The sequence below is a fragment of the Symsagittifera roscoffensis genome, chromosome 7 (assembly GCF_963678635.1).
Source record: "Symsagittifera roscoffensis chromosome 7, txSymRosc1.1, whole genome shotgun sequence".
Classification (NCBI taxonomy): domain Eukaryota; kingdom Metazoa; phylum Xenacoelomorpha; order Acoela; family Convolutidae; genus Symsagittifera; species Symsagittifera roscoffensis.
In genome coordinates this window covers 12,587,920-12,605,097 of record NC_087068.1, presented here as the reverse complement: position 1 = coordinate 12,605,097, position 17,178 = coordinate 12,587,920, and the positions used below count along the sequence as shown (strand labels likewise).

General features: G+C 34.3%; 2 protein-coding genes across 2 annotated transcripts; both read left to right on the top strand.

Annotated features, from left to right (window-relative positions):
• Positions 1-1,065: 1,065 nt before the first annotated feature.
• LOC134851895 (uncharacterized) lies at positions 1,066-12,877 on the top strand. The gene is made up of 5 exons (XM_063868169.1): positions 1,066-1,381; positions 7,765-7,955; positions 9,976-10,070; positions 10,360-10,492; positions 12,733-12,877. Exons 1-5 carry the CDS (start codon positions 1,238-1,240, stop codon positions 12,875-12,877), a joined length of 708 nt encoding a protein of 235 aa, XP_063724239.1. The 5' UTR covers positions 1,066-1,237.
• Positions 12,878-13,205: 328 nt separating this feature from the next.
• LOC134852153 (uncharacterized) lies at positions 13,206-16,726 on the top strand. Its single transcript, XM_063868457.1, has 3 exons — positions 13,206-13,301; positions 15,318-15,515; positions 16,626-16,726. Exons 1-3 carry the CDS (start codon positions 13,206-13,208, stop codon positions 16,671-16,673), a joined length of 342 nt encoding a protein of 113 aa, XP_063724527.1. The 3' UTR covers positions 16,674-16,726.
• Positions 16,727-17,178: the final 452 nt, after the last annotated feature.

Here is a 17,178-nt window from a genome sequence, read left to right as displayed (position 1 = left end):
TGGGCTATTTTCTACCCCCACCCCACCTTTCAATTTCATTTTTCAAAAATTAATTTATCATTGACAGAATGCAATGAAAACTGATATGGTGAACAAATTTGAACAGATTTGTTCTTCATACCTTACATAGTAACATCATGCTTTAGCGAAGTGGGGGGGGGGGGGATTGGAAAAAAGTGGGCGATTGGAAGAGAGCCCAATTTTGTTTTTACGGCTCTTTTTCGTCCCCCCCCCCCCCACGAACATGAATTTTATGGTGTACCGGGTGGTTTTACAAGGTTAATTATGAAGACCAAAAATGTTTGTCATAACTTAATTAGTCCGTACGATAATTTTCATAACAATCGAATAAAGTGAACATAATTTTTACAAAAAAAAATTTGCAGGTGGGGGGGGGGGGGGGGAGGAAAAAGAGCCGTTTTTACAATTTGTATGCAAGAAAACAACAGACTCTTTTTCCTTTCCCCCCCCCCCCCCCACCTGCAAAATTTTACACGTGAAGTTTTGTTCACTTTATCTGAATGTTACGAAAATTGGCATGCGAACTAATTAAGCCACGACAAACATTTTTGATCTTCATAATTAACCTTGTAAAACCCCTCGTTACACCATAAAACCCTTATGTGAGGTGGGGGGGGGAAGGAAAAAGAGCCAAACAACAGATTTTTTTGGTTCTGAACAGATTGGCAAAATTGATTACGCGAAGGGTTATAGAACCTAGAACAGGTCCGAGATCAAGTTAATATCTAAAGACCAAGTTAAGCTTGGATGAGATTTGTTAAGCGATTCTGATTGGCTGAAAAATCAAACTTTAGACCCCCCCCCCCCCAATAGCTTGGAGAGTTTTAACTCGGTCCGACGACCGAAGATGAAGTAAGAGAATTGTGCCTTGTGCAAGGAAAGGAAAGCTTATAAAATTAAAAACTTCCTTTCAGGAAATTAATGTCCTCAAAAAAAACACAGAGTTGACAACAGCACGTGAGAAAATAGCACAAATTTTCATCATGTTTTATCCAAAATTGGTTTAGAAAATATGATCAATTAGTGTTATTATATTACCTTTTAAGTGTCGAGTTACAGGACCGCAGCATCTTTTCAAAATAAAAATATATGTAAATAATTTTTTTTCCAACCACACGTTTATCAGCTGGGCTCTGCAAATTCTTCAAGTGTGTAAAGTATCTCTAAAATACAATCCAATATCGTGTTATCGACTGGGCGTCCGGTCGTCTAGGAGATGCCTTCAGGTGTCAATGGTAAACAGACAGGTGGGGGAGGAATTATGGACAGTTTTCTGTCTTATTGGTTTGGAGGGGGACTATGGACGAGGACTAAAACGAAGGCAGAATATGAAGCCGAGCGCATGAACAGAATGAAGAAGGTGAGTTTTAACAATCACTGAAGTAATTTTTCGTAAGTACAGCTTTACGTACTTGAATAAGTTGATATTTGAAAAATGAAGTTATTGAACGCATTCATGTTCTAATTCTCAAATATAAAATTTTCTTTCACATAATATAAGGTTATAAGGTTGTAAACATCCATTTTATGAAGCTGGAAATGATTTAAGCGAAATTCAAAAACTGATGGTTACAATAGCCAAAATATATATTTGCTAAGATTCGACTTCTAGATTGTTTAAACTTCAGAGAATCGATTATGTTTGCTTCGAATGTACAAACAAATATCATAAATTGAAGGAAGTTAGAGGTCAAACTCAAAGGACAAGGTAAAGTTCAAGGTCATAAAGGAAGTTTTGCATCAAATTCGAAATGTGCAGCATCTATTCCAAACTAAAAACTACTTGATTTCAATTGGTCAATTTTTATGAAGGGTGTGAAATATTGAAAGATCAAACATAAGAAATTACAATGAGGACAAAATAGATCGATTCAAAATACAATAACGATTCAAAATAGATCCCAAACATAGACTTTCTTTCACGCAAAAGTAACCTGAAACTTGGAAGAGATGTAAGTTTCTAACTTTACGGCTTAAAATAGACAATTTGAAAGAAACAAAAGCTTTGAAAGTCAAAATGGTTTCACGTTTCACGTTTTGAAATTATTGCAACTGCAGTTTTCCAACCCCACCCCTTATTTTTCCGCTTTGTTGCGTTGTGCGTTTCGTTGCTCGTTAAACTTACGTGAAGAATTTAAACGTTTAAATGTGAAGTAAAATTGTCGTATATTTTTCAGTATCTCGTTTTGCTTTCGGGCGTTCAGAACACACAACAGCAGAAAGGGAGGAAAAGCGGCAATAACTATAGCATGGGTGGGTGCAATGGGAAAGTGAATTTAGAATTAGAGCGGGGAAAGGGGGAAGGGAAAACACAACAGGGGGTTTTATAATTCCCCGTTCGAGACTAGAGCTGTAAAATACTATTATAATATGCAGCTCCCATTTTGAGGCACATTTCGATTCGATTCCATTTCCCCATTTTGTAATGTAAAATACAGAGGGGCGGTTGGTTCACAAACCAATGTAGCTCTTCCAACAGTAGTATGCAGTAGTATTGTTGTATACGGTATAAATGAGCTGTGCTTGCTTGCTTGCTTGCTATATTGCTAAAGAGAGGGGGACTTTGTGTGTATTGTAAAAGGGGTTAGGGGGACGTATTAAAACAGAGGGGGACAAATATTGCTAGCAAAATACGACCACCGACTAGCAAATTTTGCTGAGATAACAAGAGCTACGTGCTACTATCACATACAGTGGCATTATCTTGTATAATAGTCGGTATGCGCGAATTCCTATTTGCAAATCCCATACACGAGGGGGGAGGGATTAAAATAGCATTGTGGTTGTTGGCAAAATTTAAGGCTTACTACAGCCACCAAATAATTCTAATGGGGGTGTGGATTTTCATCAAGCCCCACCCCTTTGTGTTATAAAACACAGTTGGAATTTCAGGCCATATTCTGTCGCGGCGTTCCCCCTTTTCGCTAACAAAGCTAAGCTACCAATAGCAATACGTTTAACACTGTTGAACATAACACCACACTTCAGTTTAATTTGAGCTAGCGAAATGGTTTACAAAATATGACGAAAGGGCACGTGAAAAACTTTAACACATCCGGTTTCAGTAAAAACGTCGCCGTAACACTTAAACCTAAACTGTCTAATTTTGAAGATAAGCTAAAATATAATCTGAAAACTAAGTGAACAAGTTATGGAAGCACCAAACTTCACAAGATTAGCTAACTTAATAGTTTGGCCCAATAGAGATCAATTTTAAAAAAATTAAAACAATTCTAACTAAATCATTTGTTTTAGCACTATCGAAAAATTTATTTTTGTTTTCTTTAGTTTGAAGCTTCAAAAAAAACAAATATCACTTGAATTTCGAAGCATTAATGGTCCTCATTTATATGAAACCACTTTTGGGGTGGAGGGGCTGGCAGATTTGAATTTAAAATGTGAAAAAATTCCACTCCTTCATTTAAAGAACCATTTCTGCTCTAGAAAGGTCAAAGTATTTTGACCATTATACCAGACTGTCATGAGATGATCATAAATTAATGCTTTAAATTATAATTTATGATCTCAGCTACGAATTAGTTGGGAGGGGTAGTATCTGCATACATGTATCAGAAATAGAAATGCATCCAGCAAAAATACACGGAAATGATAGCGAAGTAATGAGTTCGAACAAAAACAACAAATACACCCTACTTCGGTTCTTTTCAAATTCACCCTCTACTTTGCATATTTCCGTCTGAAAACAATTTCAGTTTTCATCATGGCTATGCGAGAGAGGCAGTAAAAATTGCATTCATGGTGATTGAAAAATTGTAGGGTCAGTAGGCTAAAAAACGAAGGCGTAAAATAATATCAAAATGAAACTTATCGAACGCTGAAGATGTCCAATTCCTGAAGGCGTCGAATTCTTCACACTATAAAAATTTACATATCTCTTTAGCAGGGAAGGCCCCTATCTCGGATGGCACTGAAACAAATGATATAAAAACTGCCGAAAAACCTAAAAACAATTTGACTTTTTGAAGGTAACAAAATAAATACTACTTCACGATCTTAATAGTACAGGATGGTTAAGCAATCACCGCAGAATGATCCAACGACAGTTAAAAATATTTTCAGAAAATGTTGAGGGATATGCCAACTGAAAATACATCAAGAACTTATTATTAAATAGACTGTTGTGAGCAAGTACAGCCGTGTTCTGACCATCGTAGTTACTGCTTAAAATTATAATAATTAAATTTTTTGTATAAAAAAACTTTTAAAGATTTCATCAAATTTTCTACAATTTTGATGGGCTGCAGTAATCACTTGAAAGTCAACATAAAATGGATGAAAAAAGATGAAGCAAAGTAAAATTTATGTTAAAGTCAGTTAGGGATAGAAAAAATTGACAAATCAGTCTGAAAGGCAAAAACTTTCGATTCAACTAGTTTACAAGCAAAATTTGAAGTATTTTGAATTATCTTTTCAACTACCGAATCAGTAGTGAAAAGGCTTTTGGATGATAAGGCTTTTGGATAAATTTAGCCGTCCGGAACTATCCTTGAAGTGGTGAAAACTTGCCTGAAAAAACTAAGATGTGTAAATTACATGCATATCTAAACAAAACTGCTCATATCACGGGCAACTCTGAATGTTACGACTGCTTTGTTAAGGTCTATGGGGGTATTGTTCTTTTAAAAAATAATAACTAAAAAAAACGAAAATGAAAAAACTCAACTGTCATCATCTCACGCTTGGTAAAGTACAACGTGATATAGTTCGCATATAGAAAAGTACTAAAAACACCACATAACATGCCTCAATTCAATTGGGAATTAAATTTTTTGAGAGACTTAATCTCCGCTCATGCCTAAATAACACGAAAAAAATCTTGCGTTTATTGTCCCAAATTGGCAATCTTTAAATTATCATAAAATTACGAAAATTGATCACAAGTCGAAACTTTATTTAAAAAATTTACCTGAAGAACAAAACACCCCGAGTAAAACATTCTGTCAACTTTTTCGATCGTTTTTGCAGTTGATCATGCAAAATTTTGTTGCTTTATTAAAACACTGACAATACTAATTTTTAAAACAGAAGTTTAAATGCTTTAGAGAAATTGATTAAATCATTAAGTAAATTTTCGCAGAGCCCTAGTTTGAGCCAACAAGAATGTTTATGAAAAATCATTGTTTGTCAAATTTTACTTTTACTTAACCTTTTTCACCTTCTTATAATCTTTACATTCTTTGAAATTTTATAATTATTGAGAAGCTTAAAAAATAACATTTCAAGCTTTCTAAAAAATTTGCCCCGAACGCTATGTCATTAACAAATTAGCTTGTTTCTCTTCTAAAAAAGCGTTGATAAAACCAATTGATTTGCCTTATTGGAAATTGGATTTACATGAGCATTTGAGTTTGCTGCTAACGCATTTCTTAGTTCAGAAAATCAGCTTTTAACATAGCTAATTGGCAATTTTCAAACATTAAAAACTTTACTTCAAGTAACCGCAGATAAAATATCTTTTTAGTTATTAGCTCAAGGCATTGATAAATTTCAGATAATAAAGAAAACAAATAGAGTCTTAGATAATAGTCGGTATGCGCGAATTGCTATTTGTAAATTCCGTACACGAGGGGGGGGGGGGTTAAAATAGCATTGTGATTCTTGACAAAATTCTAGGCTTACTACAGCCAACAAATAAATCTAATGGGGTTTAGGTTTTCATCAAGCCCCATCACTTTGTGTTATGAAAATAATTGCAATTTGAGCACTATTATTTGTGGTCGCGAAATTCGAAAAACAAGAACTGAAATTTTTTTCCACATTCAAGAAATTAGAAATTGAAATCGAAACCTAAAACCTGGCATTTATAATAATACACCTTATTTACAATTTGTGTGCTGAACATTTTAAAGTTCCAAGTTCTTTTTAAATAGATTTTAAAGTTCGGAGAGCATTAGTCCTTTTACAACTGGAAGCGCCTTTGGTCGTAAAAATGATGTTAATGCAAATCGTATGAAGTATATGAGTCTTGTACGAAAAACAAGAAAAATCCTCAACTTAGATTTAAGAAACATTTCTGCTCCAGTAAGCTCAATGCATTTTGAACACTACACAGACTGTTATGAGCTTATCATAAGTTAATGCATCAAATTTCAAATTATGATCTCAGCTATGCTTTAATTTGTTTGAGATGGTTTCTTCATACATTTATCAGAAATAGAACTGTATCCAGCAGAAAGTTAGGAAAATATTGAGTTTGAACAATAACAACACATACGCCCTATTTCCATTCTAATTAACCTTGCCCTTTACATGGCTATTATCCGTCTGAAAAAAAAATCAGTTTTTATCATGGCTATGAGAAAGGAACTACAATGTTGCGAAAAAAAATGAATCCAGAGAGGCAGTGAAAAATGCAGTCATGGTGGTTGTAGGATAAGAAGCAAAAAAGAATAAGTGAAAAAACTGAAATTTATCGGGCGCTGAAGATGTCATTTTCCTGAAAGCGTCGAGTCGTCACAATTAAAGAACTTACGTATATCTTTTTTCGGATCGCACATATAAAAATTGCGCAAAAACCTTAAACAATTTGACCTTTTGAAGATCAATACTAATTAACAATCTTAACAAAACCGGATTGCTGTGCAACAACCACAGAATTATCCAACGACAGTTTAAAAAAAGAGTTTCCAAAAATGTTGATGGAAAAGTCAAATTAAACTCCATCAAGAACTTATTATTAGAGTAGCCAGTTGTTAGCAAGTAGCGGCCATTGTTTTTACCAGCCACTCCATCTACTGCATAAAAAATTGATAATAAAAATTGTTAAAGAAAAAAGCTTTTTTTTCATTTAATCAAATTTTCTACGATGTTCATGGGCAGCAGAAGTGGCTTGAAATTGAGCCCAAAATGAAAGAAAAGAAATGAAAAGAAGTAAAACTTATTCAGAAATCAGTTAGGGATAGAAGAAAAATCTGTCTGAAAGAAAAAAATTTCAACTCATGATATTTGTTTGGCAAAACTTAAAACTTTTTGAATTTTCTTTTGAACTACCGAATCACTACTGAAAAAGATTTTACAAAAATATTTGAATGAAAGGCTTTCGGATGATTTTAGCCGTTCGGAACTGTCTTTGAACTAGTCAAAAAATGATTGAAAAAACTCAGATGTGTAAGTTTTATGCATTTTCAATAGCTTCACTAATCTGACTATCTATCTAAACAAGACTGCTTGTATCAAGAACAACACTGAATGTTCCGACTGCTTCTTGAAAATCTATAAGGTATTCTTCCCTTTAAAATTCGCAATAAATTGAAGTGATATATTTTGCGTATAGCAAAGTATTAAGAACAGCAAATAGCAAATTTGAAACGATTTGTTTGAGGGATTAAATCTCCGCTTACGCATTATTAGCACAAAAAAAACCGCGCATTTATTGTAAAAAAAGGCAATTTTTGAACTATAATAACTTTACGAAAAACGATCACAGGTAAAATATCTTTAATAGCTCGAGATCAAGACAACAAAAGCTTTCGAACGGTATTGACAACTCCTTCAATGCTAGTTGAAACAAAATTTTTCTTTTCGTAACATAACAAGCGCTTAGTTGTAAAAGTTCTGTATCAAATTCTCAATTTATTTTCAGTTTTTAGGTAAGCGAAGATAAAAAAAAACAGTAAATTGAAATCTGATAATTAATTCCCCAAAAAATTAAGATTTCTCAATCAACGCAAAATGCTCCTTCTTCGAAAACAAAAATAATGTTTTTCTTCTTATTTCTTACAGGGTACTCTCAACCTGGTTCTAGTGTCTGTGGTGGGGAAGGTGTGGCTAAGTGTGGTGCATGGGTGGGGGGACAGGTGGGGTCTGATGGTGGCCACGCCCACTATCATCCTCGCCATGTGCACCCTACTACAGCTGCAACACCTCAAGAGCAACAAAGTTGTCCTTAAGAACAAAGAATCCATCAATGACAGGTGAGCATGGAATTTGACGGTGAGTTTTAAGTGGTGTTGGTGGTGATGAGGATGGACGATAGAGAGGAGTAAGATCTTGGGATCTTTTTATTTTCTTTTCTCAACGCTTAAACAAAAGTATAAGAGAGTTGTGCATAGAGATTAAAGAGTTTTGGAATTGGATTAAAATAGTGGGCGAAATTTAGTTAGAATTGAATCAAGTTGATTGCATCAGTTGTAACTGTGAGAACACATGGGAGGCGATATAAAAAGAACTTAGGATAGTCTTAGGCAAAAAAAAATAAGCAAACAGATTCCTCAATGAGACAAAGAAAAAATTTTGAATCACAAAAAAAACGGGAAACATCATTTGGAATTCAGAAACGAAATTCCGGATTATACTCTTCTGAAAGTTTTGGCTCTTTAGTGGAGCTCAGAAGTGAAAATTGGACCCCAGAGGAATCTGCGGGAAACATGCAATAATTTTCAGTAAGCGATAAATTGAGAATAAGTAAGAGTCACAAATTTCGTCCTTAACATGGTATCCACAAGAATTTTGAGAAAGTCAGAGCAATTACAGTCCAATCCTCAGAAAAATTAACACATATGAAACGGAGCTTCGCACCATTTGCAATACAACACAATTATTTAAAAAAATACATGTCGAAAAATTAAAAAAAAAACAAAGTGAACAAAAATGAAGGACACCTAAAGCCCAGGTAAAGCTGGAAGCATGTGTTTCTTTTTTTAAATTAAGTTATACTGATGTTGGACGAAATAATTAATTTCAAAAGTTAGACTTTGCATACAAACCTTAGTTGTTTAGCAACTAAACTAAGTGAGAAGAGTGAAAATTTTTGAGATTTTGGAATTTTCCCAAAGACAAGAATTCTCTAATGAAAAATTAAGGAGTAGCCTAGAAGAACGTATGCGTAGCAAACGGTTAAACTAAGCTTCGAACAACCCATTGTGTCGATTAAACCTATGATATCAGATTTGGTAGGTTTGTTATCGACGCAAGTCCAAAAAACGGTCAACAAATACCAAAGTTGGCATTTCCGAGAGTCTTAGCTTTTTTTGTTAAAAAAAATTGGGCAAGCCGCTTATGCATAAGAGATTCGCCCAACCTGTGATTCCTTTTGAACCCAAAACCCCAGGTTCGGCAGGGTAGTTCAGAAAAAAACGGCAAAAAAAACAAACATTTCACTAGGTAAAAAGGTTTGGACGTAGCCGCTCATGAAGGGGAGATTTCAAATCCGTTCTATTCATTGAAGCAAACATCTCAGATTTGGTGGGTTATTTTTTGAAAAAACAATAAAAAATTGAAATTATTGATGACAAATTCCCCCACAGACTTTTTCGAAGGCTGTAGACAAAGGGATAGAACAAAAAGAGACCGCGGAAGTATGCACACACACAACGGTGTATTCGCTCTTTGTACCGACACCTCTTTTTTGAAAATCGGTAGAAGGTTTTTGAAACTAATACTTAAGCGAAAATTATAATTTTTCCAAAGCGTTTCAAAAATTAAAAAACCCAATCCCATACATTTTCATGAAACCTGTTTTTATCAAGCAAGAATTCTAGGCAGACAAGACAAGCAAATTTTCTTTACTTTTTGGCTAGCAAAAAAAAAGTATTTTTGACGACCAAACAATTATATTTTTCCGCTCTCTACTCATCAGACTTCTCGAGTACATCAACGTTATGTACTCTATAAATTCTAAATACAAAACCTCGAATTTTAGAAAAAAAAAATCAATCTTTTTAAATAGCATCAAAAACGATTCACCAATTTTGTTCGATTAGCATGCGTGTTTTGACAAGCTTTTTCTGAATTAACGAGCAATAAGATTTGACGAAATTATTTCCACTCAATTTCAAGTCGCAATGTCGATAAACCAGCTTAAAATCTATGCCTGTATAATCAAAACTCTATCAAGCTAATTGATACAAATGGTAATCAACAGCGAGCTAAAGAAATGGAAAACTAACAGTGAAAAAAGCGCCAAGAGAATCTTACGAGCGCTTATTTGTTCAGGTTGAGTCCAGCACTGGTGATGCTGGTGTTCCAAGTGATGTCGGACCTAATGTTGTTGGGAAGGACTGAACTCGCATCTCTCTCCTTCTTCGAAGGTACACTAGTCATCCTAATTCTCGCGGAAATTCAAAATCAGGGGTTGTCTTTACAACAAATACATCACTAGGCACCAAAAAAATTCATTTTGACAGTTTATTCAAACAAATAAGTTTACAGCCAAAAAAGCTTACAGCCTGTGAAAAATCTGGGATTCAAAGTAAGATTTGGTAATCAAGTTTTTTGAACTGTTCTAGATAATGTTGTCAAATGCAATACGCTAGATTTAGTATTGATCTAGTTTTTACCTGAATGTTGTGAGACTTTTGATCAAAGAGTATTGTTCAGGTACCGTAACCAGTAGAGGAGGCGTGGTCACCTACGACAGCTGGGTGTGTTCGGGCATATTGGTGGTGGCAGTCGCTTGTCACTTTGTCATCCATAGAGTATTAGAGGGCATCATCCAGACTTCTTCGTCACTGTGAGTAGCCAGTCTGTCCCCCACGAAATCTACAGATACAGTTTTATTGTACCCGTCACAGTTTTATCGTAAGCAAGCTCAACCCGTTTATTCGATTAAAAACAAAAAATCACCTAGTGAAAATACCAACAATCAGGCTTCTCAACTGGACTCTTTTGACATGCACATGTAAGTGTAAAATAAAACGAAGTGTTTGTCACTTAAATAGAGAAGGATGACTTTTTTTTAGCTCAAATTTGATTTTTCCCGTTTGAAGTTTAATTTTTTTCAAGTTCAATTCTTTTTCTTTGTTGAAAGGAAGGCATACTCCGCTATCCAACAGCAAACGTCTAAAGGTCACAAATGAATGACTTCAAATTTCAAAAATGAACTTTACTTTTCTGAATTCCTAGCAGAATAAAAAATACCTATTGATCCAGTTATTTCTAAATAGGATACTTCTACAAAAAAATCATTAACAGTAATTCACATTCAAAAAACTACAATGTGATAAAAAAAAAATTCAAAATTCGAATGTTGAAAAGTAATCGATTTTGCGATAATTTTATATAAAATGAATGATTTTAAGAGGACGTGCCTATCATAAACAATTCCTGATATTCAAAGAGAGTTAACGACAAAATTCGAAAGATGAAAATCATTTTTAAAAAACCAGTCGTTTGAAAACAAAAATTGCGATAGAACACTTCCATAGTTTTCGATTACAAGTTTGCATTTGCTAAAACTTGTTATTTTAGAAAAGAATTTATTAAGTTCTGCTTAGAGATTTGATGTTAATCTTTCAATCAATTTTTGGGACAACTTTATACAAAGTGAATGATTTTAGGAAAAAATGCCAATCATAAACACTTCAGAGCTTTAACGAAATTTGAAAAATCATTATAAACAGAGAGGCGATAGTAAAACAAAACAATCAAAAAAAGAAAACGTCAAAAACTAGATCTATCAAAATAAATAAGGCTAGTTTTGAAACAACACCATGCCGAGACAAAAGAATGTGAAACTTGCATTTGAAGATAATTTACCAAGCGGTAATAAATACTTTGGCAAAAGCCTTTAAGCCGAGAAAATCAACAAGATTTAAGACCTATGAAAGGTCCCCTCTCCCTCAAAACACTCAAAAAACTCTGATTTTCTCGTCGAATGAAACAATATGAAACAACTAAGCCGATATAAAATAGCCCGAAACCTAAGAAGCCCAAAAAAGGAAAACAAGAAAATTGAAAAAAAGTCAGACTATTAAATTAAGAATTAGAAATTATTAAGATGTTTAGCCTTTTGTTCAATCCATAGATGCATTAAAAACGTTTCCGTTGAAACAACTCAAAATTAGGTCAATAAGCCGATAATATATAGGCCGAAATCCTTTGGGCAGAAACAAAAAGTTTGAAATGAAAAACCAAAAAAAAGAAATATACACGACGTCAAGGTTAAAAAATTACAAAAAAAGAAGAGGTAAATCAGAACACAAAAAACAACTTAACTTTAAAAATTAAAATTCAAATAAGCAATTTAGTCGCATGATAAAAACAAAGCAGAAACTAAGCCAACTAAAAGTAAACCGAAAGCGACGAAGTCGAAAATTCAAAAAGTACCAGAGAAATATCATGCAAGAACTTTGAACTGCGAATTTATTCGAGTAACAATAATAAGGATACACAGCGAGAGTAATAGACCAATAAGCGCAAATATACGACGCACATACTGCATGCTTGTCGTGTACTGCTTGCATTGCATGCTGCAATCTGTGGACAAAGTTGTTTACGGAAAAACGTCTAGCAAGTGCAAAAATAAGTCGTTCGAATGCAAAAATTACGATAGATTTAGAACTCTTCCAAAGCATTTGATTATGTTTGCATTTGTTCAAACTTTTAACTTTAGAATAGATTTTAATAAATTAGGTAAAAAAATTAGCTTAAGATTACGGTAGTTTAGCCGTGTAAGTACATAGTTTAGCCTGTGCAAGTAATAGATAATCTTCGAACAATTTTAAAAAATTTAAAAACATTTCAACGATTCTCGAAATTAACCTGTATGATAACAAGACAGAGACAACGGCTAACGTGAGGAGCGTGAACATTGCTTTTAGAATGGTGTGGGTGAAGACAATGTTTTATTTCGAAAAGAAAAAAAACTGGTTGAGGAGGAGCGGTAAAGAGCCAAGTGCTTGACTTTTGTCCATTCTTAGTGTACATTTTTTGGACTTCATAAAAAAACACTTGAATGTTGAATGTGTTCAGAGGTGGTCCGGTGTGTGGGAACTGCAGGAAGAACCCCCCTCTGAGTGAGAAAGTAAGGGAGCATGTGGTAGTGATGGCGGGTCTGATGGGATACCTATACATACAGTACTGCTATTGCACGAGCGAGGGAGACACTCCAGGATAGAAACAATGAAACATGACCAGTCCATTAGAATTTTACAACCATAGCTATCGAGAATCCAAAAATATATGTATAATTTCCAGAACGGATTAGTTTTTGATTGACTTTTTTAGATTTTCTTCTGGCCGCCCACTTAAAAAAAAATAAAGAAAACTATGTTAGCAGCAAAAAAAAAACAATTACCGAGATTTCTACAGGAAACGTTTTTTTCTCACAATAAAATTATGTCGATGCATTCAAAATCACTTGAGCATTAAAATTTATAGCCGAGATATCTTCCGTTTAAAACAAGCAAAAAATTTACCCGAAATAGAATCATTTGAAGGCGGTCATGGGTGCTGCAGGATTGAAACACACGATTGTGATGGTGCTGGCATCTGTCACGTTCGAGTGGTCGGCTGCCAAAATGGTACACTTCTGTCTCAAGGTCAGACAATTAAGACTTCAGCTTCAAACATCACATTTTAGATCTGAAATATCACTTATTGAACCTATTTTATTTTGCTTATAAGGAACTGCTATAACACATAGTGAAAAGATTATCAAATGGGGTCAAAAACATGAAAAACTAATCGAATAATATGCTTTCCAAAAATGAATGAAGAATCAAAGTTTTTTGGCAATGTATAATTAGCATAATTAGTAGCAAAAAGTTCGGACAGACAGAATTAATTAAAATGAGCAATCAGTGCGTTTCGATGCTTATTTGCATGCAAAATCTGAAGCCGAACAACCTTGAATTTTTTGTCAGCCCAAATTCAAAATGCGAGATTGTCGATTATCCGATGATTATGCTAGCCTATTTTTATTAACGATCTCCTACCCTTTCTTGACGCTATGTTTATTTCAGTTTTAATTTCCGTTGATGTCTAGACAGTTGCTCTTTTTAATTAATTTTGTGTCCGAACTTATTGCAATTCCCTATACCATTAGGTAGAGATTTTCAAAAAGTTCGTACAGACAAAAATAATTTAAAAGAGCAACCTGCTCATTTTGAGCAATTTTTGCATGCAAGTTTGAATTTTTAGGTAACATTGAGACATACTTTGTGTCTGAAAAATAAACTTTCGCATGCAAAATTTGTCTGAAAAAGGTCAATTGCTCTTTTTTATTATTTTTGTGTCCGAACTTTTTGCTACTAATTATACTTTCTGTCTGAAAAATTTGTGTTTGCATGCAAAAATTGTCTGAAAAAGGCCATTTGCTCTTTTCAATCATTTTCGTCTGTCCGAACTTTTTGCTACAAATTATATAAATAACCTGACATCAATAATCGAAAGCTAAGAGGTATAAGCAGATAGCTAAGAGGTATAAGCAGGCTGCTTTTCCAATACAGAAGCATGAATTTGGTATGAACTTGCAAAGAAAATGATGAAAACAAGCCAACTGTCCTTCCAAATTAATTTCGCCGATTCGATTTCTTTCACCCATATAAGAAAAGCTTGTTTTAACACATTCATTGGACAAAGTCCTAAATTTCTGAAATTTTACTGACCTTGAAGATGAAACTAAACCAAAATAACTCTGAAGTTTCTCGCTAGCGTTTTTTTACCCTTGAAAAATTGAAATGCACATTGCTGGTAAATGAATCACAGTGCGAAGTTACGCGCTTGGAGTAACTCAAAAACTGCACTTCACTGGAAAATGCAATCGCTTCCTTCGCATTGCTCGTTAGTAGATTTAATTGCAATTTTGAAAACTCGGTTGCAATTTCAACACTATTTCGCTATCTCAAGGTCAGAAATATTTCTGAAACTTAACAGAAGCGGAGCTGCACTGTGCAAACACAAGCAAAAAAGAGCGCAAGTTAGACATAATAGACAAAATTGGTTTTCAAAAAGCTAATGACAAAAAAAAATATGAAAAAATTCTAATTTTTGCACCATACTTCTTAATTTTTTGTAGAAAACTTTATTTCCAAGAAAGCTCTAAGCTTCCACTACCAGTTTTTCCGTTTCAGTAAAATCAAAGTTTCTTAGTGTTATTTTCAAATTTCGACTGTTACACGATCGCTCGAATTACTCGAAACTAGACTAAAGCTCAAAAAAATCCAATCGGATTATCTCGACACAGACAATTTTTGAAACTTTTTTATGCCCTTCGAATCACGACTGAAAAGGTTTCAAAATGATTTATCACTCGACACTTTCCGATAATTATCTGTGGAAGCAGCAGAATTCGTGGTATGACACTACGCTCCGCTCGCTTGTTTAAATACTTTGCCAATTAAATTGGTTAAAAACTGAATAACCTGGAGAAATTTTGCGTGTAGCTGCCGTTTTAAGACAATATATGTCTCAGCATCGCTTGAAAAACCAAATTGCATAAAACATTTGATCAAATTTAGCATATTTTTTCTTTTTGATGTTGATTCTCTATGTTCGTACTTTTTAAAGTTCGTAAAGCTCATAATATTTGGTCTTTGTTTGCATTATTTAATTAGCACGCGGAGATGGTTCGAATCCAGGGCCGACAACTGGACAACTGTATGGCTCTGATGACCTTCTGTGCCTCCCACGTGACCCTATTCAGAGGCTACTTCCTCACCCCCTCCCAACCACAACACATACTCAATGACGTCATCAGATACATCCCCCAGCTGATGCTGTTTCTCAGGGCATTCAACCCACAGCCCCCAAAGGTCAGTCACTTTTAAAATACTTCGTGTCTTTTCGATTACACCCCCCACCCAACTGAGCCTGAATGACGCAACAAGCTGAGCACTCCTAAGAAGACTTGTGAACAAATCTAGCAAGTTTGTCTGTGTTTACCCTGCGTATTGATCCGACCATTGAAAATGGGGAGGAACTTTGTATTCGGGTGTATTGTAGTTTTTTCTTCTTTTTGTGTTTTCCACGCAAAACCAGGTACCACAAATAATCATCGGAATGGGTCGAGTGCTATATCATTATGAAGCCCTTTCAGTCGTGATTCGAACGCGATTAAAAAATTTTGAAATTTTTTTCACAGTGTCGAGAAGAAAAGGTTTGAAATTTTTGAGTTTTGGTCTAATTTCGAGCTAATAAGGTGACCAAGTAGGCCTACAATAACTTATTTAAGCTTAATTTAAGCCGTGAAAACTTAGTTTTTTAGCGCAACTTTGGAAACCAAAACTTGAAAATTCAAAAAATTTCTGCAAAAAATTTAAATTTTTTTTTGAAATTTTAAACTTTTTTTTTGTTTTTCTAGTAATTTTTCTTCAAAAACTGTTTTCCAATTGACATATTTTACTATGACTCTCAAATATGTCTAAGCCTATATACGCTGGTCGTTGAAAGAGCTCTTTTTAATGTTTAAGTGGTCTTGAACTATTTTTAAAGACGCCAAATCATCATCGTCAAAAATAAATTTAAACGTCAACTTCTTGTAGCCCAAAATGTTATAAGAGCTCTTTAGAGCTTAAAAACTTAATAGTTGTTGCTGCGCAATCTTCAATTGTGTTTTTTCTGCAAGTTTTCCCGAACTCTTTACGGTAGTGTATCAAAATTGACTTACGATGATAGTCGCTAATGTACAAGTATTTATATTATGTGAAATTCCCTTCGACAAAATTAATTAAAACGCCTCCCGAAAACACTTACAACTGCTCAGTTTCAAAAAAATGTCGAGACTGCACTTTTTGTGCACTTCTTGAGAAAATTAAGACTAAAAACTAAACCCCTCTCGAAAAATCCGTTACAATGGCATCCGATAACCTTCATCAGCTTTCCCCACTTGCCCTTGGCAATGACCTTGAATGTATTTGTTTCAGGTATCCACCTCCTGGTTCTCACCATGTGTAGTATGCGCCGGAAAATAAATATGAGCTACTGAATGGAACAATTTCAAGATGATATAGTAATACCATGTAAAAACCATCTGAAAATCAAAATGTTTATAAACTTGAAGCAAATAAAAACTGGAGAAGCACATTTATTTTCAGCACAAAAACGACGCTCATTTTTAGGACTCAAATGACAAATTACAACTACGTTGAACATATGTATTCTTTCGTCTTTTTTGAATTAAATATGCTTAGAAGGATTTCGTATTCGTGATAACAACTTATGAAAAGACGGAAATACGAAGAAAAAAAAATAAAACTCCAAATATCACATAGCTTCGGCTTTTTATTCCAGTCTGTAAAATTTTTCATGAAAACTTTTGATGTCACGCTTTCAGCCTATTAGGAAAATTAATATGATGACCAACAACAAAAACCGAACCCCAAACAAGATTAGTCTTCACATATAACCTCGTAAGACCAGTGTTTATCATCGGGTAGGATTGAGAGGGTTTGAGAGACAAATTATCAAGAAACCGCA